General features: G+C 43.3%; 1 protein-coding gene across 2 annotated transcripts; it reads left to right on the forward strand.

Annotated features, from left to right (window-relative positions):
- Positions 1 to 1,484: 1,484 nt before the first annotated feature.
- Positions 1,485 to 18,417, forward strand: AP1S3 (adaptor related protein complex 1 subunit sigma 3). Of its 2 annotated transcripts, none has more exons than XM_068200945.1 (5): positions 1,485 to 1,635; positions 14,839 to 15,017; positions 16,211 to 16,319; positions 16,976 to 17,113; positions 17,938 to 18,417. In XM_068200945.1, exons 1-5 carry the CDS (start codon positions 1,633 to 1,635, stop codon positions 17,971 to 17,973), a joined length of 465 nt encoding a protein of 154 aa, XP_068057046.1. In that variant the 5' UTR covers positions 1,485 to 1,632; the 3' UTR covers positions 17,974 to 18,417. The 2 variants fall into 2 exon arrangements, with proteins under 2 accessions (XP_068057046.1, XP_068057045.1); XM_068200944.1 differs by lacking the exon at positions 1,485 to 1,635 and adding an exon at positions 1,996 to 2,034.
- Positions 18,418 to 22,269: the final 3,852 nt, after the last annotated feature.

Below are 22,269 nucleotides of genomic sequence, written 5' to 3' on the forward strand. Positions count from 1 at the left end.
TTGTGTGTGTCTTTCAGATAATGTGGTAAAAGGTTTTGGTCTGCTTTAACACTGGTTGCACTAAGTATGTATTTGGCAGGCTCACTGAAGGCAAGGTGGTGCCCCAGTAAAACCAGTGAGGCCAGTGCTGTCTGGCAGCATGGCAGGGTATGTGCTGCACCCCACAGCACAAAGGGTGAGATGTTCCTGCCCTCTGGAGATCGTGCTGCTTTATGGGCCCGGGCTGTGCACTCGGGAAGGGCAGAGGCCAGGGACAAGTGAGCAGATGGAGTATCTCTGAGATCTGTGGGGCAGCTGGGCCTCGTACTTTGGTACTTTGTGTGTGGTGCACTCCAGAAGTGAAAGCAGAGCACTAGGCAGCCAGCAGCATCACAGCACTGCGTGCCGCATGCTGCTTGGTGGGCTGGGGCTGCAACATGCAGAAACTGCAGCTCAGCAAGCACCAGTGAAGGACTCCAGGAACAGTGTGTGTGTATAGACCAACCCAAAACTTAGGGAGGGCTGAGGGAAGTAGGGTCATGCACAGTTAGGGAAATTACCTCCATGCTGTTGAATGAGCATAAGGAGCACACACCTGCATTTGCACTCTGCTCTTGCAAATTTGCGTTTCCAACTGGGAGCAGGTTGCAACCCAACTGCCCTCTCTGCTGTACATGCACAATTGCTTTTAACCAGGGATCTCTCTCCCTTCTCTGAAGCCAGAGGGTGCAGAAGGGTTGTTGTTGACACCACAGGGATCCCTGAAGTCCCCAGGTGCCTTTGGATTTCTTTCCCTTTCTCACTGATGTCTTACATGCACCACTGCACCCAGGAGCAGGGCACAGTTCTTCCCTCCCTGAGCAGCTGGGATCCATATCCTGAACTGATGCATGCTGTGCTCTGGGAGATGTCTCTCCTTTGGACTACAGACATGGGACTTCAGCCCGCTAAGTCTTCTCACTTTATGCTCCTGCGGTAGTTTGCATCTGGATCAGACTCCTCGTACGAATTTGAGAAGCCTTAGGCCTGGATTTAGATCTTTTGATTCAAATGCTGAGTCTGTGGATGTTGCACATTCTTTTGGCACCAGCTGCTTATCAGCAAATCCCTGCCACAGGTTCCAGGGATTTACTGATGTACTGCCCTCTCATCCAGCTGCATCACAAAGCACCGGTGAGCCAAGCCCATCCACTGAAGGTATTTAAACTATCAGAGTTCCATTTTGATGGAGATGGGCAGCAGAGCAATCATGCCTGTAGATCTACCCGTGTCTTTAGGGCATGAATGCCTGACCGGGGAGTAGCTCGAGCCAGCGGGTGCCGACAAGTGCGTTTTGTTGGTGTCGGCTGTGCCGAGGTGAGAAAGGCGCCCTTTGAGCGGCTCACGTACGGGGCAGCGGGGCGGGGGCCCGGCACACGCGGCCTGTCAGCACCCTCGCTGCAGGGCTGTCGCTCCGTGCAGCCCTGCCCCGGCCCCTGCCCGGCGGTGCCGTCCCTGCAGCCCTGCCCGTGTCCCGGGGCGGCGGGAGGAGCGCCGGGAGTTCCCTTTCGGGGCATTGTGGGAAGGCGATGCGGCCCGGCCTCACCTGAGCGGGGCGGGCGGGACGGAGGCGGCCGGGCCGGGCTGGGCCGGCTCCCAGCCAGCCGCCGCACCATGGTGAGTGAGCGGGGCCGAGCGGAGCGCGGCTGGGCCGGGCGGGAGCAGCCGCCCGTGCCCCGCCGGAGCCGCCGAGCCCCTCGACGGGCGCGTTGTCAGGGCGCGGAGCGAGGCCGGGCGGAGCGGGGCTGCCCGCGCCCCTCGGCACCGGCTGCGCCGGCACGCTGAAAGCCGTGCCCAGGCGGGCTCGAGCAAGGTTTGCACCTGTTCGGGGGAAATGAAAGTTCTGTTCTTTTCCGTTTTGTTTTCCGAGCCTCGGGTGAGCTCGGGTCACGCCGAGAGCCTTTCTTAGACAATCAGGAAAACCAGGCTGTTACAGAGAGGCTTTTAAAAGTCTTCCTGAAACTCGAGGAGCTGAAGTGCCAGTCGGCTCCAATGCCTGGAGAAGGATCGAGTGAGGTTTCGTATGGATCTGTCTGTCTTTAGGCTGACTGGTGGCAAAGCGGGTCAGTGTTGGGCGGTGGGTTTTCTTGTGACGGGATCGTTGGGAAGAGCTTTTCCCCAGGTGTATTCCCTGTTGTCAGGTAAGTGGAGAGCTTGCACTGCAGCACTGCCTCCAGCCCGGGTGCACCTGCTCCACTGCCGGGTCTGGTGGGGCTCGTTGGGATCTGGCTGCACCTTTCCGTCAGGTGCAGCGAGAGCGTATGGGTCTGCTTCTGAGCCTTCTGTGGCTCACCAGTGTCACTGTGCGGCCCGGCTCCAGGGCTGGCAGTGGCGGCTTCGAGCTTGGAAGGGGCAGCAGCCTTCAGGGCTGATGGGCAGGGTCCGGGAAGGGAGACCCTTCGGCTCTCCAGTGCTGCCCTTGGTGTTGGTTTGCGGAGATCAGAAAAGGTCGCTGTGGGTGCTCTCTTTTGTTAAGAATGATGTCAAACAGCCAGAGAATAGCTAGATTTTCCCCACGGGGGGACTGCAGGCTCCCAAGTAGAGATGGTCAATGATGTCTCTTAATAGAGAAACCATCTCACTGCTTGATAATTCAGGCTTGAGGCAGGTTCTGCGGGCATGCTCCAAGCTGCTGCCTTGCACAATTTGCCCATTGTGTGCACCTGTAATACCAGTTACTGGCAGTGCAGCTGAACAGAAGCCTCTCAACTCCTTCAGTGGAGGCCAAGTGCTGTTGTTTGTCTCTATCCTCAAAGGCAGAGCTATGTTGTTTCTCTGCAGTGGTTTAGCCAGAATGCTAAATATGTGTTAGTCTCCTGTATTTAGAAAGGTGTACCTATCATTATGTTTGCAAATAGAATATGCACAGCAATGAGTTTACAGATGGCAATACAGTCTCCACACCTTAAGTCCCTGTAGAGACGTAACTTTTCTGGTTACACCCCGAGACAGCCCTACATACCCAGTTCCCTTTGGTAAAGCTCATGTAAACAACTGAGTTCCTGTTTTGCCCTTGGTGGTCAGTAAATATGGGAGCTGATTTCAGGGAATCTGATCCCAGAACTCTCCTTGATGCGGGTGCTTCACAAATGCCAGTTTTCAAAGCACTCATGATAGTCCCAGGGGAGCACTGCTTTTACAAGAGTGCTGCTATTGACGGTCTGGAGTCTGGCTGCTGTATTGATGGTTAGAATTTTACAAGGTGAGTGTGCATTTTTACAAGTAAGAATTTTCTTTTTTTTTTTTTTTTTTTTTTTTTTTTTTTTTTTTTTTTTGAGGCCATAGTACAAACACTTGCTGGTGTTACTGCATTATGTTAGTGCTTTCAGCCTTACCTTGTTCTTCTCTTGAGGATCTGGTACTGATGAAACGGTGCTTTTGTCAGGGAGCTCTAGCTTTAAATTCCTCTTGTCATCTAGTCTCTGGAAAGGCGTAGGTGTTGTTAACACTCAGTTATGAGTCAAGAAAAATGGGTTTGCTGGGTTATAAACCAATAAGAAGCCTTATCCAGGCTCACAAGTGATGAACTTTACACAGGTCATTTAAACTTTCCAGAGACTGGTTCCTCTGTTTTGGAATGAGCTGTGCTTGCCACCTTTTTCTGTGTTTTGAGCTGGAATTAAAGGTGCTTGTGCAAATGGTACCATGTCTTGGCAAGAGGGTCGTTCCAGTTGTTTGCTCTCTTGCAGATTTCCCCGTAAGTTTCAGGGAAGAGTCTGTTTAGCAAAGCTGATTTATCCAGCTGAGAAACACAGCTTTTATGACCAGCTTGTGCTTTGTGACATGTTTTTTTTAAAAATTACTTTTTAGAAAGACTAAATTCTGCTTCCTGATACATGCGGGTGCAGCAGAGAAACATGCCATGAAGGATTGCTGTCTTAACAAAGTCAGAGAGTGGGGAGAGAGCACAGAGGAGAAAAAGATAAGTCTCCCCAAGGACGTGTGTTGCTGTTAGTCTCTTGTGCCTGTAAGTGTTGCAACACCTCGATCCTACTGCTGCCTCAGTGTTATCAGGATTACCTTTGTGAATAAATACAGAGCTCTGCTTGCATAGCTCTGCATGCAGAATTGGTGCCTGTATAGTAAAGGGTCTGATTCCCTCCTACCTGTGCTACTCATCACTACAGGGAGACAAATTAGTACTTGTGGGCATGATCTGAAACCCTGGAGAAAGATCAAAAGAATCCCATTGAGCACAGTTGCTCTAAAAATGTACTTGGCCTGAATAGAAAAGGAGTTGGCAAGCACTGTTTCCACTTAGCAAGACATTTGATAACCAGTCACTGATCTAGAAGCTGGGGTGGAAATATTAGTTGCTGTGACCGCAGCTGCTGACACCTCCCTGGTGTTTGGAAATGAACTCTCAGCTCTTCTGAGTATTGATCTCATCAACACTCTCAGTGCTCTTAATGGTAAAAATGGACGTAGATCTGCAAAAGCTGTTTTCAGTGCTGCACAGAATTTCCTATTTACAGTTCTAAGAATGACTGCTTATTTTCCACTCATGATACAGCTGTGTATTGGCCTCATGAGGACAATGAACTTTGCCTCTAGGCATTTACCTCTGAAAGACAAGGAAGGCAATAGATTAGAACAGATGAGAGGAGAGAAAATGACAAATAAATTAGTGTGTTGTTGAAGGCAGCAGTTCTTATGCTAGATGACAAAAAAAAGTTCATGTGGTATTTCTTTGTGGATTTGTCTTGTAGTGAACTTTTACTATGGTGAAATGGCAGTGGAATGGCATCCTGTGTAGAAGATCCCGAGTTTGTAGACTTTCTGCTTGCAAAGAGGTGGCTGCAGGGGAAGTGATAGAAACACATGGAATCATGAACACTTAAAGATTGGTTGCTCTACAAAGAATCAGGGTGCATCCTGTGAAATTTTTAGTCACTAAATGTATAAAAAATAAATGGGAATACTTTTTCACACAGTGTAGATGACTGTTTTCAGTCTACTGCTGAGCATGTTGTGGGTGTCCCAGTAAACCCTCTTACATAAAGGGTGGGGCCACAAGTGGGTTGTTTGCATGCAGTTTCTGTCCCATAATTCTTAAACCTCTGATTCTTGGAGGTGGGACTACCAGATAATTTGACACATGCCCTGTTCCTTATGCTTGTGTCCTTCTGGAAGCTGCATAGATGAGAGTACAGCTCAGGTGCTGATCCATAATCTGGCATTCTCTTACTCCCTGTCATTCAGTTGGACTTCAGAACAGTGTTTTGTGGGATTTGTGAGGAAAAATGTTTTTACAGTTCTTTGGAAGTGTGTAATCTCTGACTTGCCAGTTTTGGATGTCCCTTCTCCGAGTGCCCATGACCATTACAGATGGTCACTGTTTAATACTGGAGCCTGCTCAGGCCATGCAGGAATTGCCATTCATGCTTTACTATCCCTGGATATTAAGCTCATTCCTGGAAAGCAAATAAAATGTTATGGTAGATCATCTGGTGATTATTTGCTTAATAATCAGCAGTGTAATAATATTTTCTTTTTAAATATATATATATATTTTTAGAAGAAATAAGGAAACTGCAGGCATTTCAGAGCCAGGAGTTACTAGGATGTGGGATGCCTAGGGGGCTTTAGAAAAAGCCATGGCATTTAGGGATGGCAAATGCAGGAAGAAGGCTGCAGGGATAATGGGCAGCTGGGTCTGTCATCAGGTAAGAAAATGACAGATTTTGCTGCTTTTCCATGTCTTTAGTTGCCTCAAAATCCCATGCTTTATAAACGATCCCATGGACCTTTTGAAGCCATTATTTACCTGCAAGAGCTGCAAAAGGACAATGTGATGAAAGTACTGAGGAAACTGGTGAGTCAGGGAGGGCAGATAGAGCTACCCCTCCCTCAAGTACTTGCAAGATTTATGCTTTGGCATCCACATCAGGCATTTCTGTGAGCCAGTCATGGTCTTGCTAGTGATGCCTAAATTAAAACAATACTGCTTGTGGGAAAAGAATTCTGTCTGTATCACATGTGTCCAGTTACTGATTTCCATCCCTGCCCTTTCATTTCCTACTGTCCTATTACTGCAGGCTGTCATCTGCATTTTCTTGGCTGCGTTAGCTCTCTGCTTTCTTGAGTGGCCACCCCTGGGCCTTTGCATTTCTGCAGATGTTGCAATGTAGAGAGGGAGTTGCAAGATCCAGTCCTGCAAGCATGGCACTTAATTTGGGAGTAGGAATACCGCACACAAAGGCTTTGGGTTAGGATGGGAAAATGCAATTTCCATTTGTGTGTTTGAAAGCAAGCTTGGCGTGCCTTTCTGGCGTGCCTGTCTGACCTGGAATGTCCTGATGGGTGTTTCTCAATATTACAGATATAACCCCAGGTACTGCATGCACCACTGTTTTTTTCTTCTCTATCTTGCTGAGTTTATGTAGGATGTCCATCTGCTCTCCTCTGTTAAGGAGGGCATTAAAATCCCTCTTCACTAACCAGTAAATGCCTGTTGCCTTACTGCTTGCCTTTGGAGCCTGGGGATAGTTTTGCTTGGACACTCAAGCAGTTCTCAGTGGCTTGTTAACCAGCACAGGAGCTCTGTGGTCACCATTCTCTGCTTAGCCCCCTGGGGTAAGTGATGGGCACTAACTACAAGGGAATGAGAAACAGACTCACTGTTGTTTGAGTGAAATGCAGAAATGTACCATGTTGTGCCTTTGTCGTGCAAGGCTGTGTGCTGGAAGGAGAGCAGGTGAGGTGTTGGGTGAGTGCCTGTGTGCTCTGAGCTTTAGAGAAGCTGTGGGAGGTGCTGCATGAAACTCTCAACAGCCTCTGGGCTCAGGAGATGGGATGGGAAAGAGGCAGTACCTCAGGCATTTCCTTTCTTTGAAGTCTCATGACAGGACTTGGAGAAATAGCACAATGAATTTTTTGATCCTTTCTCATTCTACAGGCTAAATACTGGGCCAACATATAAAGCATTTTGGAAGATTTTCTGCTCTGGCCCTTCGTTCTGTAAACAGTGATTGCTTCTTTTATGTTTATACTTAGGTTAAATCCATGTTGGTTTTTTACCTTAATGAAAAAATGCCATTTTAAAAGGGAGAATGGAGAATTTTTCAATTGAAAATGTCTAAGTTAAATGCTTCAGTGTTTCCAAAAAATTATTCTGTGCTCTTTCAGAGTTATAAACATGATCTGAGCTCACATGTATCTTTAGTCGTTTTGGAGCTCAGGTTTTCTGTGAGCATCTTTGTTGGGAGATGGAGGAACAGGTGTGAGGCTGCTGCCAATCTGCACTGTTCCGGTCTGCACATGGGAATTGCCAGGCTGGAGCAGTCAGCTGCCTGAGGAGCCAGGTTAGCTTGTCACCATCTCGGTGTGCCTGCCCTGTCCCAGAGCAAAGCTTTTTGACTTTGCTCCTAGAGAGGTCAGAGGCAAGGGAAGGGCACTGCAGTGCCTTCATGTAGCAGGGCTTTGTAAATAACTGATAAGACAAGTGGAAATGAAACTAAAAGAGAAACCTTTTGTTGGGATCCCCTGGGTGAGATTTTAGCTGTTTCTTCACTTTGAGTTCAAGGAACAGGCTGGAAAAATAGCTTCTTGTGCCTGTAAAGTGCACTGGGGTTGTAGTGAATTAGGGGTAGCTCTCGGCTGCTTGTTAGCCTCTCCCCTGGTCCCTTCCTCCTTGTAGTAACCTAATGGAGGGGTCCTCTGCCTCCCAAAATCATGTAAGCAAATAAAAACATCTCTAAGAGCCCAGCCTAGGAGGCAGAAGGGATGTGATTACCTGGTTAACAATTGTTTCAAATCTGTTCAAACTGCTGCTTTCTGTGAGCTCAGCCAGCTCGCATCCCTGCTGTCTGTCCTGTGGTGATGCTGAAGGGACAGTGGTGTGGCTGCTTCCCTGGCCTGCTCTCCTATGGCAGAGCCTGAGGCAAACTCCAGCCTGGGTCTATGCTTGCTTATTACCTGAAAACTGGGGTAATTCCACTTGCAGGAATAAAAATTTAAGAAAATTAAGAGTAATTATCCTCTGTAAGACCTGGATGCCATTGCCTGCATCTACCCCTTTGGAGCAGTTTTGGAAAGCTGTGCTGCCTCTGCTCTCCAGAGCAGTGCAGGAATTCTGTTGCTGCTGGTGGGACTGTGAGGAGGAGGCACAGGTATGCCTGTGCTGTAGGGAGGACACTGGGCAGGAATGTCACCAGTCCATGCCTGTGTGCTGTAGGGAGGAATTGATTCACTGGTGAAGGAATGTTGCCAGTTCATGAGGGATGAGCCAAGGTCAGGAGGACTCATAATAGAGATGAGTGGGAGCAGAGCTAGAGGGAGCTTGGGCATGTAGAAAGCTCCTTGAGCTTTGTTTTCTGGTCCTTAGTTAGGAATCAGGAGGGAGCAGCTTGAGCTCAGCTACACTGTTTTGATTATAGTTTTATTTAACTCAAGTGAGGCTATCAAGAAGGTTGTTGCTGTCTGGATCGATACCATATATTATAAATATCCTTGAAATGCTGGTGTGCTGGTCCATTTAAAATCTTCAGTAATAAGATAAGGGTGACTTCTGCATCATGAAAAGCATCAAATCAATGTGTAACTATGGTCACGTGTGCCTGTAATGATCTGGCACAGCTTTTATTGCATGGACTTTGGATGTATTGTTCAGGGGAAATTGCTCAGAAATGTTCCTAATGGAGATTAAGTGAGGAAGAATCCTGTGCCAGGTATGCAGCAATACATTGCTTCAGAATTTCTGTCTTGCTGGGTCTGTGTATATTTTCTTTTTTCTTATTTGCTTACATCATGCAGACTAAGTACGTGTTTGAAATTTTAAAGCTGAGAGCCAACAGTATTTAACAAACATCTGTCAGCTCCTGTGCTGCTGTGAATAAATGTTTTAGTGACAGAGCAAACAAGTAAGGAAATTAATATTTTTAATAAAGTAGTCTGTTTTGAATTTTACATATTTGCTTTAGAAATGTCTGAAACCCCAGAGTGTTTATTAAAGGTCAGTAGCCAGATGGGATTTCATGTAACAGCAGAATACCAAAATACTTGTACTTGAGTGTGTTAGTATTCTGTCTTGTCCTGGTGTGGGTAGATTATTAATAGGTCAATAGGTCTGTTCAGTGCATCTTTCTCATTTCATCCTAAACATCTGGCATTCCAAACCAACTGTGTTCACAATTTTTTTTTAATTTCAGTATTTACTTTCCTCCCCCCCTCCAAAACAAAAACAAAACCCCACCTTACTAAACAAAGCAAAAACTAAAAGGATTTTTTTATTCTTGAAATGTTTTGGAGATTAAAAAAAAAAAAGCTAATGGCTGGAATAATGTGAATGTTCATATTTTTTAAAAGAGAAAATTTAATGAAAGTAGGTTTTGTTCATTTTCAGTTGTGATGTACAAATAAATACTGATAAAAACATCTGGACAGCGGTCTATGTTGGGAAATAGATTCTTTCATATCAGAGGAAAGAATGAAAAATAGTAAATGAGAAGCAGAATATGAAATCTGTTAGACTAAAACAGTGGCAGCAGATCAAGCAGACTTCAGGGGAATCAGAGTAAGTTAAAAAAGAACATTATCATAGCAAGTCACTTCCTCTTCACCAGGTACAGCCAGTCAGGCTGGTTTTCCCCAGGCTTCTGTTGGTAGCTGAAGGTCTGGATTTTCATCCCACTTCCCATTTTTTGTGGTCTGGGAATTTTCATTGATTAGCATGTCTGGTATTGTCTGTTGCCCTACAGAAAGTTTTTAAGGAAAGCTGAAAGCTTCCTCACTCTGCCAAGATGTCTGTTTAAGGATAGCAATTCCTAATTTGCAGATTTTACTTGCACATGAATTTCAGGTGTCTGTTTTATAAAGGTAGCTTTGATTTTGGAGGGCTCTTAACCGAATTTGGAGAGGTCACAGCTGAAGCAGAGTGTAAGCACAGAGCTGCTGAAGTGACAGAGCTGCCTCACCAAGCAAATCTTTGCCCAACCACACACCCAGACAGGAAAGAGGATTCTTGCTCTTTTCTCTGCAGTCTTCCTCTTCTGCCTGCCCTCCCCTGAGGCTCCTTGATGAGTTACCATCTCTGTCCTCCTCTCCTCGCCGGGGACATGGTGAAGCCAGATGCCACAGAACAGGTTTGGAACCAGTCAGCCAATGTTCTGCAGGTTGAATTACAGGGAGAGGTGCAGCAGTTCTAGTGCATGTTCTTTCTCACAGTGGGGTGAATTAGAGCCTCTTGCACACCCCTGGAGATCACCTTGCAGGAAGAAATGGGACATCTTTTACATGTTGGTGCTATTAAACAGTGAACTGGAGAAATTACTCTAGGAAAGCCCCTTTCTCATGTATTCATTTTTATCTGCTACCCCTGCAAGTGGTTTGTTGTGTATTTAATGGAATGCAGTCCTTTAGTCAGTTGTACTAATTGTTGCAGATGAGGTTAAATTTTAAACCCTCTGTAAAGGCAAAAATGATCCAAGTTTGAAACTACTGAGCCAGTTGTAATGTGTTTGATCAGTCTGAAGTGTGTAATGGCCTAACAGTGGGGAAGGCTGCACCAAAGGGGACCTGCAGTCCTGGCAGGGAACAGTCCAGAAGACAAGCTTGGGTGAGCTGCTTATCAGATTGCTACAGCCCATTAGTTAAAGGAGGGAAAGGTCTCCCAAGGAAGGTGGAAAGAAGACACAGTGTGTGTTAGTTTCATCTATCTCTCTCCTATTTGCTGTTCATGAATACACAAACCTTCTGTATTTTGCATTTTTGATGTCTATTCTATTTATTGGTAAATTATTTTATGTCAAAGTCTAGCATTTGATTTTTTTTAATAGCTCTGAAACTAAGGGTGTTGGGTTTTTATCCTGATGCAGTTTTGTAAATCTTGATAGAACAGAAGGTCCCATAACTTTCCAGTCTGTTAAGTAACTTACTGCTGCAATTGATTCATAGATGCATGAGAAGGGGGTAGAGTTCCAGTTTACAAATCTGGTTTAAATGTTTGCTCTAAAAAATAACCCAACAAACTGTATTTCCAATAGCCTACAAATAAAAAAATGCAGTAATTTGGATTATTTACTGATGTTTATGGAGGTCATTTTGCACAGTGGTGTGGGTGGTTGGGTCTGATTCAGTAAAACAAGCTAATAAAATTACTGTCAGCTCCCAGACCAAAGCTTGTCTCCACAGACTCCACATGTGAAGGAAACCAGTGCTCTCCTAGGAACTGTACTCTTCATCCCAACCCACTCAGTCTTGGACCTAAAAATTCCCTCTGGCATCAGCCCTGGGTCTGGTGATTGTTAGTCACAGCCAGCATGCCCTGGGATGGTAAGGAAGGGAGCCAAGCACCCTGCTTTCTAAGGTATTCTGCTTGTAGCAAGTCATTTGCCTTTGTTTACCTCTGGAATTAGAACTTTTAAAGATGAATAAAGCATTGCAGGATAATCTACTTCTCTTTGCAGTTTGGCTGCTGGATGTGAACCAAAAATTTCTTAATCAACATGTGTCTTGTCATCAGCACTATAGGAAAGCAAATAGGTTTTCACAGTCAAGGAGCAAGGAACAGATAAGCTGTTAGATTTGTGTTTGTGCAGTGCTTCAATATTACCAGGTTTATTGATGCCTCGGTGTCTTTCCAGTGAGATGTAATGGACAGAGCCATGAGAGTGAGGAATGTGTTGTGTAATGACAGTGGGGCTGGGCAGAGCAAAGCTGAACTGAATGGAACACCACTGGAAGTTGAAATTGAAAATGCTGAAAGCCATTTAGCCTTTTAATAAGAGTGTATTATTTACCTCCTACAGAGTTCCCCAAAATGAAGGGGCTTCAGAAATTAGAAAAAGGAAGAATAACCAAAAGAGGAGAAACCCCACACACAATATTTTTGCTTCTGAGTACCTGCAGCTTTCTAATAAGTTGTTTTGTTACAGTAATTCTTCTGTACCAGTGGTGTGTACCTAGGCTTGAGGGTGCACTATTTTACTGCAGACTATAAAATTTAGAATTGTGCCATTTTCTATGCGTATATATTAATGTAATAATAAAATTGCCATGTGAGGTATGCAGTTACAGTCTGCACATGAAACAGTGTGGGACAGGAGACCCAAACAATGAGATTTTTGGAGCTTGTGTTTGACTGTTTATGCATTTAGGAGCATTAACGGATCTTTTCTGATTGCAAAGAACATTGTCTCAGCTCATAAAAGTGGTGGTGAGACATCACCTGCATGTGTAGAAGAAACAGTGGAGTTCTCAAAGCAGGTTTAAGTGGAGAGCAGCTCACTTTCCTATAGGTGAAGCATAACACCCTGCAGTAACTAATTGGCAGAAAGGGGTGGCAATATTCACAGTGATTCCCTGGTTTATTGGTATTTAACCTTTTAGAAGCTTAAGGTTGCAGTTCTGCAGATATATATGTGTATTACATGCAGGCACTCAGGTTTAAGGTCTCTTGGGTCCAACAGCTGACCCTAAACCAGAATACCTTTTCATTTTCTTTTCCTGTTGAAACATGGTAGACAAAGGATGCCACAAAGCTCAGTCTTATGCTGAACATGCTGTCAGCTTTTGATAGAGATTCATTGACTCATTCCCTGCATTTTCAGTCAAATCTGATCATCCTCTCCTATCTGATGATTCACCATATTTTTAGAAATTTGTTTATCAAAGAGCTGCTACCTCTACCCAGTGGCTTTAAATGGACTCCTGCTGACCTGCTGCTCTTACCTGTGGAACCTATGCTCCGTTATCAAAACATCCTCATCTTTACAAGGGTGTTGGAGTTAATGTGCTGTGCAGCAAGCAAAATAGCCTTTCATTCAGCCAGCTCCTCTCAGTGTGCAAATGTATGGATAGGGAATGCTGTCCCTACATCACCTGGGAAGGGATAACCCTGGCAGCTGGAAGATTCCCATGTTAAATCCCAGCTGGTAATATGAACAGAGAAGAGCAAAACCATGGTGTTTTGCTCTTCACTGTAATCAGGCCAGGTGTCCTGCCAGTAGCTTACTTGTTTCTATTTAGCAAGCTTGTCTGGGGAGTATTATAGGACTCAGCAGAATGCAGCTACAAAATCCTTGTAATTTTATCAAGCACATTAGACTAACAATGACAAGAGCCTTATATCCAGTAGTAGATCCTGCCAAAGACACACATGACTAAAATCTTCCTCCTTTCCCTGATTTGAAGTCTTTCTCAGTATAGTCAGAACTCTTATCTCCAGATTACTCAACTGTGCAACTCAATAGCTAGAGAATGGTTCTGAATTATGAATGATTGCTTGTTTAAAATCCAGTAGCTTTCCCTTTTTTTTTTCTTTTGTGTAGAAACTTCTCTGACTTCTCTGCTCAGACTTTGCCAGAGTGTGGAATGATTGTATCTTCACAGAAATCTAAATTGTAATCTTCATAGTGATTGTGAGCATTAACTTCATAATCCTCACTTGGAAATGTAGTGATGAAGTATAGGTACAGCAATAAACTGGAACAGGAAACAAGGAGCAGAAGAGATTAGGGTAGAGATTGAAAAACTTCTAGGGAAGGATAAGGTTAGGCTAATGGTGAGGGCTGTGATGAGAGACCTGCTGGATCAGGGCATTGCAAGGATTGGGAGCAAGTGAGGAAAGTGAGGCTCCTGTGCTTCTCCCTGGTCCCCTCAGGATCAGGGGAAGCCACCAGTGACTGTATGGACAATTGGCAGTGTACCTGTCACACACATGGCTATAGCTACAGCTGCCCTTCCTGCAAACCCCTGGGTCCTGGGACTGGTGCTGGTGAGAACAGCAGTCAGGATGCCTGGCAAGGGCAGGGCAGTTCAGATGTCTTCAGCCATGAAACACATCTCTGTCTGCCCCCCACCCCCCAGGTGGGTTTGCAGGGCTTTTGTTGCATTTAGCAGGAGATGTCCTATTGGAGAAGGATGTTGTCCTCAAACTAATGTCCTGCATTCCTAAAGCCATTTTCCATGCTCTGGGTGAATGGGATACTACACTGCTGATATACACTATGATCAGTTATATTAACCTGCTAGTAGTACTATTTATATAAATGTGAATTGATACTTTTCTCCCAAAGCCCCACTGGCATTTGAGTATTTGAGTACTACTGTTTATGCTAAGCATGAAGCAATCATTGGTCAAACCTTGTAAAGTTATGACTTAGCTTTAAAGTTGAAATTTTTGTACAGTATAAATACTGTCCTTTATTTAATACAGTATCTCTCACTGAGGTCTGTCCTTCACTAATACAGTTATCTGAGTTTTGTAATATCCTGATTTCTTCAGTAAAACCAGTCAAGCTTCCTTTCCACAGTAGGTTTCTTCTGCCCCTTATTGCCTCTTCTAGGAACCTGATGTTTTGTGATCTGAAATAGTGCAATATCAGAGTTGTTAGTGATTATGATTGCTATCTCAGTCTTTATATTTCTAGTCTTCTGCCACACTGATCCTGATTTCCCTACTCCTGTTCTGGATAAGTTTTTATTCCCTCTGCTGAGGCATTTGATTTTGCTGGAGGAGGGGGTGGTGCCCTCTTCTCACCACTGCAAACTGGTGATGCTCCTCCTGTTCCCCAGGGCAGGGGCAGAAAAGGAAGCAAAGCTGCTGTTTGCACAAGGTAAGGAGGATGGGTAGGAGAGGATGCAAAGGGTTTACCTAGGGAAGATGTGCCACAGGGTGGGGAGAGCTGCCTGGGTAAGAAACAGGAGAGAGGAGAGATCTTTGCTGTGCTGAGCCTCCCCCAGACCTCACTGACACCACGTCCAACCATCATGCCCGGGTTGCAGGTGTGTGGCCAGGACTCGGATTTCTGGTGCCAGGCAGAGGAATGCTCTTCCCTGGCCATGGCCCTGGTGTTAACCATGTTGCTTTGTTTACTCTAGATACACTTTATACTGCTGTTCAGTCGGCAGGGGAAGTTAAGGCTTCAGAAATGGTACACGACGCTACCTGATAAAGAGAAGAAAAAGATCATTCGAGAAATTATTCAGATTATTTTGTCTCGCAATCAAAAAACAAGTAGTTTTGTTGACTGGAAAGACCTCAAGCTTGTTTACAAAAGGTGTGAGTAATTTTGTAAGAACGTATAATCACTATTCATATGAATCACTCATGCTAGAAGAGGAAAAAGAAAGGCTAACTTAAGGAAAAGCAGCAAACAACACTCGTAGTGCTGGGCTGAGTTAGGAGCCTGCCATTGACAATCTGGGTACAACAAGGCAGTGTCCCTGGACAAACCAGCAGGGTAATTGTGGGGTGGAAGATACTGGTACAGTCTGGCAAATGAGAAAAACAGGAGTAACCTAATAAGAATTGGTGTTTAAGAAGGCATTAGACCTCACTGCCCCTTCAAATTCTGGAGGGTGGCCTGGCTGAGATGCATGTGCTGGGTTTTATCAGCTGTGGAGATTGGAGGAGCTGTTCCAGGGCACTTTCATAATTCTGTCAATTTTTGGTTTTGAAATATTTCTTGCTCTGGAAAGTATTAATTATAGTTTCCTTTTCCAAAGAAATCACTGGTCCCCAGTTAAACGATGCCTAATGTTAACTGCCTGTTTGTTCTCCTAAAGTTGTAGCAAACAAATGTAGCCTTAATGTGTAGTACACTGGGTAAATTAATCATCTCCCATTTAGCAAAAACTGAGTTCCATGCTGTGATGGGACGGATATAAACATCTGATCAGAAGCTGTGACAAGTTGGCCTCCAGCCACAGTATCAGCAAGCTGAATAGATCTTGGGTTGGTTTAAACATAAAGTTTAAGTACAAGTTAGTTACAAAGCTTCTTTGGTCTAAGCAGCTTCATGCATTCTGGCCCTCTGTAAAACACTGTCATTTGACAGCCAGCAGGCTTACTGAGATGTAACTTCTTTCATCTTTGCCTTATTTTTATTTTTTAATTAGAAGGGGTAGCTTCTCCTACAGTTTAATTAACCCCACTTACTGTAGTGTTGGTGCAGCAGGAGGAGGAGACCTGAAGGAACTACTTACTACTGATTTATTGCCTTTTCCAGTGTTATAGGTGTCTCACTTTACCAAGGGTGGAGTTGGTTCTTCTTACTGAAATAATAATTTGTTTAAATCATCTGAACTTCTAAAGTGTTCTTTGGGACACTATAAGAGTGAAAGAAAATGTTTATTTTGGAGACTAGATAAGAATTAACTGTCATATGAATGACGTGTAAGAGATGAGCAGAGCACTGAGGTCCCAGCTGTTCACTGCCATGGTTTTGCCTGTTTTTGCCTGTTTCCCCAGGTATGCTAGTTTGTATTTCTGCTGTGCAATAGAAGACCAGGATAACGAGCTCCTGACACTAGAGGTCGTTCATCGATATGTGGAGCTCCTGGACAGATACTTTGGAAACGTAGGTTTCACTTTCTCCAATGAACTCATTCCTGTCTGTCTGATAAACAAAATTATGTGGAGCTGATTTGCTTTGCGTTCCATCTGCTACACTTGCCCTGCAGGAGCTATCAATCCAGAATGAAATTAATTATTAGAGTGCTGAAATGGTCATAAGATTGTTTTTCCATCCTTTTTCCACTTGACCAGAATAAATCTTGATGCTTTGTATGTCTGTCTTGATATAGAATTTGAAGGGAAAGCTTCAGGAAAAATTATTTCAAAAACTCAAAACAGGTAAAAGTACTTTAATTCTCTATCCTGACATCCCCAGATATACTGGTTTTGTTTGTCTCATAATACTGTGTAACAATTAAGGACATAGAGGCAAAAGATAAAATCAATGTGTTTTTAAAGAAAAGATACAGAGAAGGTCCAAATAAGTAATTCAGTAAGTCTTTAGAGAAAATAAGATGCCCATCTTTTCTCTGAATATTTTTTAAATTTTCCTGCCTACCTTAATTCATACCTTAGTTAAATCAGTGTGCCATGACATGTCTGTACTGCCTCAAAACTAAAAAGCAGTGGGTGGCTGTTGCTGGGCAGGGAATTGTCTTCTCTGTGATTATAATACTGTAAACATGGTTTAAACATGGTTGTGGCCTCTTGTTTTGGCAGGTGTGCGAGCTGGATATTATCTTTAATTTTGAAAAAGCTTATTTTATTCTTGATGAGTTTATAATTGGTGGAGAAGTACAAGAGACTTCAAAGAAGACTGCAGTGAAAGCCATAGAAGACTCTGACATGTTGCAGGAGGTAAGGCAGAGGAGGACAAAAGGCAAACACCTCATCTTCATACATCTTCCTTGTTTGACAGGAGATGAAAACACAGCTAAGCACTTCTGGTACTTAATTATCCAAGTGTGTCTTACATTCAGTTTCAACGGGTACAACAGTGCAGTTACATAAGCTTTCAATTCAGTCCTCTTGGTATCATCTGGAGGGTCTTTTTATAAAGCTGTTGCTCTCTTGCAGCTTAACTGCTAGAGTTTATTAAGAAATAGTTGAAGATGTATCTAAGATACTTCTTTAATATAAGAACATAATCTAAGCTTATATTTTATGTATGCATATATATATGTAAATACAGAAAAATCTCTTCTATTTCACTAATAGCATTGGAAACATGACCTACTATTAACATTTAAAATAGGAAAGACTATGTGCTGGCAAACTCTGCTTTCATTCAGAAGCACCTGTGTAGTTTTTCTGCAGTGCACAGATATCTAACCCTTTTTCAGAACCCTGCAGGAATTCTCTTGTATCTTGGAATGTAATGAGTAACACTGAGCCAGGAATGGCAAAAACAGTTGGATGTGATGGGCTTAATTCATTTTTCCCTCGGTAATGAAGGATCCATCACAGTCCTGAAGGGAGCAGCACAGTGGTAGAACTGGCTTGGGTCATGCTGTGGGAGTTGAGCAGGTTTCACCTGCTCTGCCCTATGCACATGGAACTCAGCCACTGTGTGCAAAGGCCACTGGTGTGATGAGTTCAGCCACACCTGTGCTGTGGCATGATTTAAATGTCAGATTTCCATAATGCATCTGTTTATCTGGGTTTTTTTTGTTTGTTTCTAGACAGTGGAAGAATACATGAACAAGCCTGCATTTTAATATTAAACTACCTGGAGAGAAAACTGCTTTATGTACCTCTAAAGTGCACTTCCTGAAATTCTTCCCAATGTGCCAGATCTTCAGAGTAGCAAAAACCAATAACTGAAGGGGTTTGTTTGTATAATGGTGAAGATGAAGGTCAGCTAATGTAGCAAAGGGTTTAACAATTCTGTGTTTTGCATTACTCTGTATATGAGTTTCTCAGAGTTGTTATTGCCCCAGCCTAGTTTCTCTTCTTGTTGCTGGACTCAACTCTTGTTTTGTACCATGTCTTTTGGCTACGGGTTTTGTCATCACAAAATGCTCCTCTGACAATACTTTGAAGAGGTATTTCTACTAGTTTTGTTTACTGCTGACTGTATGACTCTACTTTTGTACAAATGTCCATTATTTTGAATGTAATGGTTATTATGCTGTAATAATAAATTTTTTCTAAAAGCCAAATTGTTGTGGGCCCTGATTTCACAAACTTGTTGTGACAAGATTAACAGTTGAAGTATATGAGGAAATATGTGTCTCTTTGGGGCAGCTCCTTTCTTTCACTGTCCTCTCTTCTGCTCTAGTCTGCTAATAAGACTGCTACAACTGCTCCTGGAGTGCACTCCATGCCTCCTTTCAATCTGGAAGACTGTTTGAAGGTAGGCTTCTCCTAAGTTTAATGAAGCCTTTTTTTTCTGCTGTATGCAGATCACCTGTTTCTGTCTTTCTCCTCATTTTCCTATCCCCTTCCTAGATACCTTGGACCTCTCCAAAGGCTCCAGACTTTGAAATTGTACAGCATGAGTGCAGGAGAAAACCTGAAGAGAAAAAAATCAGCCTTTGGAAGATAATCTTGTGTATATTTTTGTATCCCAAACCCATATTTCCTAGTAGAGTTTTCCAGTCTCGAATTCACGCACCTGTTGGGATGATCAGCTTTCTAGTAGTTGAAGATACCCTGTGTTTTGAAGGTTGAGCACTTTAATCCGCTTTTTATAACTTTGCAAGCTGTGAAAATGATAAAATAGTAGAGAGGAGTCAGCTGGGCTGTGTGCCCTCCTGTGTGTTACAAACCATTGCAGCGGAGTGTGTGTGGAGCCAGGTGTGCTAACTCACCCTTCAGTGCAGTTTAGACTCCATAAACTGATTGAACTGGATTCCTTAGAGAGATTGTCCTCCTTTAACAGAATCCAAAGCTCAGAGAAATTCTGCTTATCTGAGCCCATAACTCTCAGCTAGATGCTTTGTTTCTGTCAAATCATGAAATCACTCTACACAAAAACTAGGGAAGTTATCAGACAAACATGCCACAATGATCCAAGCGTTGTTGCCTTTCCCTTCAATATGTACATTCCCCTTGATTTCTGGCATGTACAATCAATATTTTCTTTCAGAGATCTTTCCAATCTTTAAATGTCCTGAATGCTTACTCTGATTTTGTCATTGCTCCCTCCTTCCTCATCAGTTTGTATATTCCTACAGGAGGGACACTGGGGTTTTTTGGGAGAGTGGGAGCACTTTGACACAACACAGCTTTGCTGATTGTCAGCCCATAATTCTGCCTGTGCTTTCCAGTCTATTAGTAAAACTGTGACAAACTGGTTCATAGCATCATGTTGCTTTTTTTAATAATTACTTTATCCATCTGTTTTCTCTGTATTGATGTCAAAGCATACTTTCAGCCTGGAAAAGACAGTGAAAATTGTTGAAGGGCTTTGAATAGCTCTGAAGGCATCATATTTAATAGTAAATAAATGAAATTGTATGATTTGTATATTATTTTCCCATGGTTTGAAATTAAAATTTTAAAGTACAGTGTTTAATTGATTAAGAAATCATTAAGAAATCACTTCAGAATGTGCAAAGAGGCTTTTTCTGCTCTTTGCCTTTATAAGTAACTTCTAGTAACTGAAATCATCAGTAGTTTGATTTTACTCCTTTTGGAGCCATGGTGTGGTTCTCTGACACTTAAAACTGTCATGTTGGTTGAATTCTGAATTAAATCAAAATAGGAGTACCAAAAAGATTTCTTGGTACAGGTAAGGGTATCATAAGCCTATCTTTTCAATCATTTTAAGAAGAGCTAGAAGGCTTCTTTCTGCATCATTTCAAGTTGAAGAGAATTCCTGATGGAAGAAAATAATGGACTGGGTAGAGGTACTTATACCAGCCATATCAGTGTGGCATCTAAAATAAATAGCATTGCCAAACTGGTGTATCCAGTGTCAGCTTGAGAAGTGTGAAGGAATTAGTCTGGTAAGTGTGAAGGATTTAATCTGGTTTCCTTACCCTAGTTCAAAAATTCATTGGAATATGGTGTGCCTGTTGTGCCACCTGCCTCTGTGCTACAAAGATGAATGGAAAGCATGTTAAATACTTAAAAGAGCTGCTGAATTATGTTCATGCTTCAAGAAACCTACAGAATCCTGCTGCTTTTGTGTTTAGGAGAGCTCCACAAAGCAGGCAGGTGAGCCTTAGCTGATGTGACTTTTGCCTGCATACTGAAAAACAGATGGGTTTGAAACATAAAACTTGTATTTAAACTTTTTACAACCTTCCTTGTGAAAGGGATCACTCAGGTGAGTAATGTTGTAATGGCATTCAGTTCAACTCAGGTCTTTCTCCAAAGGGAAGAGGCCCAAATGAAACCCACTTGTTGTCAGGTCACCTTTAGGTTGCTGTCAGACTGCACGTGTTCCCATCTTTGTGAACTTGATTGCCACTAACAGAACCCTACACAGGTTAGTGCACTGCAGTGCCTAGCTCACCAGATTTCTGTCTCCTGATGTCTTAGTTCCATGATTTTTCTTGGAGCAGAAGGTGCATATATCTTGTTGTACATACTCACTCATCTCTGAAGCACTACCACTTACATTTGGTGTTGATGTTTCTCTTTCCAACTTGCCTGACTATCCGAGGCAATGCTCAATATAAAGTTTTCTGAGAAACTTTATGAAATTATTATCCAAAAATCTATTAGCAAGCTCCTTAAATATTCCCCATCTCGTCATCTTTTGCCGTTACCTAACCTCTCACCTTGCTGACAAGCTTCCAGCACACGTCCTAGTTTGCAAAATTGCATTTACTAAAATAACCATTAATCATAGTCATGGTCCTAGCCTAGATTCCCTTCCTTGCTCTCACCAGCTGCATGTAACAAAAAGCTGCTTGATTTTCATGTGAGCATCTCTGCCTGGAGGATTTGTAGTGTGATCTTGCTGCTCAGTGGCTGGGACAGAGCTGCTTCTCTGTCTATTTGCAACACATGAGTTGAGACACCTCTGAACATACCATGGTAGAAGAGACAAACATTAGACTAGGTTAAAAATAAGTGTAATAATGTCAAAAGTAATAGAAATGTGACAAATCATTGTGAGTGAGAGGCAAGAGCAGCAGGATTGCACAGATTCATGAATTTTTATAGTTTTTGTTTCTTTTTTCATTGTGAATTTCTGAGTGTTCATTAAAAGGTGTCAATTCTTACAAATAATTTAAGAAAGCTGACATTCAGCTTGCCTCCTATCAGCTTTTGTCTAACCAAGAGCCTCTGAACGTCTTCAATACCTTGCAAACCACCTGTGCTTTCAGAAACCCCAGTGGTAAACACAAGGTAAAGTTCAGGTGTGATTCTGCATCTGAATTTTCCTTGGACAGAATAATGTACTTACAAAACAGTGAATTACAATTTTTTCCTTTATTTCACAGTCCTTTCAATAGAGAACATATTTTTTATCCTCTGCTTAGCAATGTGCTGCATTGGAGTAATGGAACATGCAGAACCAATATGTGAGGTGTTGGGTGGGGCTGGCTTATAAGGGAAGATCAGAGTGTAAGTGTGAGTGAGTGGGGCTTTCAAAGACACCCAGAGATGTTCAGTCCACAGTCCCCTCAAAATAACAAGGCAGTTCACAGAGAGAGAGAGAACTCCCATCCCTGCCTGTCCATGACGCTCTGTTCCACTGGAAGTGCGTTTGAAAGTATTTCTGTCAGCGCAGCTCCTGTGAGGGGGATGCTGCTCTCACCCTGCCTGAGATGACTAAACCCAAAGGTCTCAGTTCTGCGGCTGATCCGTGTGGTGGGGTTTTCATTAACTTTATCCAGTGTCTTTACGAGCATGGAGTCTGCATCATCCTCCTGCATCACTGGATTTCTGGTTTAGAGGGCTGGCAGAACTCTGAGCTCAGACCAGGTAACAGTGTCCTTCTGGGGGAGCTGACAGCATTCCTGCTGAATTCAGTAGTGTGCGTGTTCCTTGGCAGGATCACAGTACAAAGGAAATAGAGCTGTTGATTCAAATGGCTGTTAGCATATTTCAGG

The sequence above is a fragment of the Anomalospiza imberbis genome, chromosome 10, assembly GCF_031753505.1.
Source record: "Anomalospiza imberbis isolate Cuckoo-Finch-1a 21T00152 chromosome 10, ASM3175350v1, whole genome shotgun sequence".
Classification (NCBI taxonomy): domain Eukaryota; kingdom Metazoa; phylum Chordata; class Aves; order Passeriformes; family Viduidae; genus Anomalospiza; species Anomalospiza imberbis.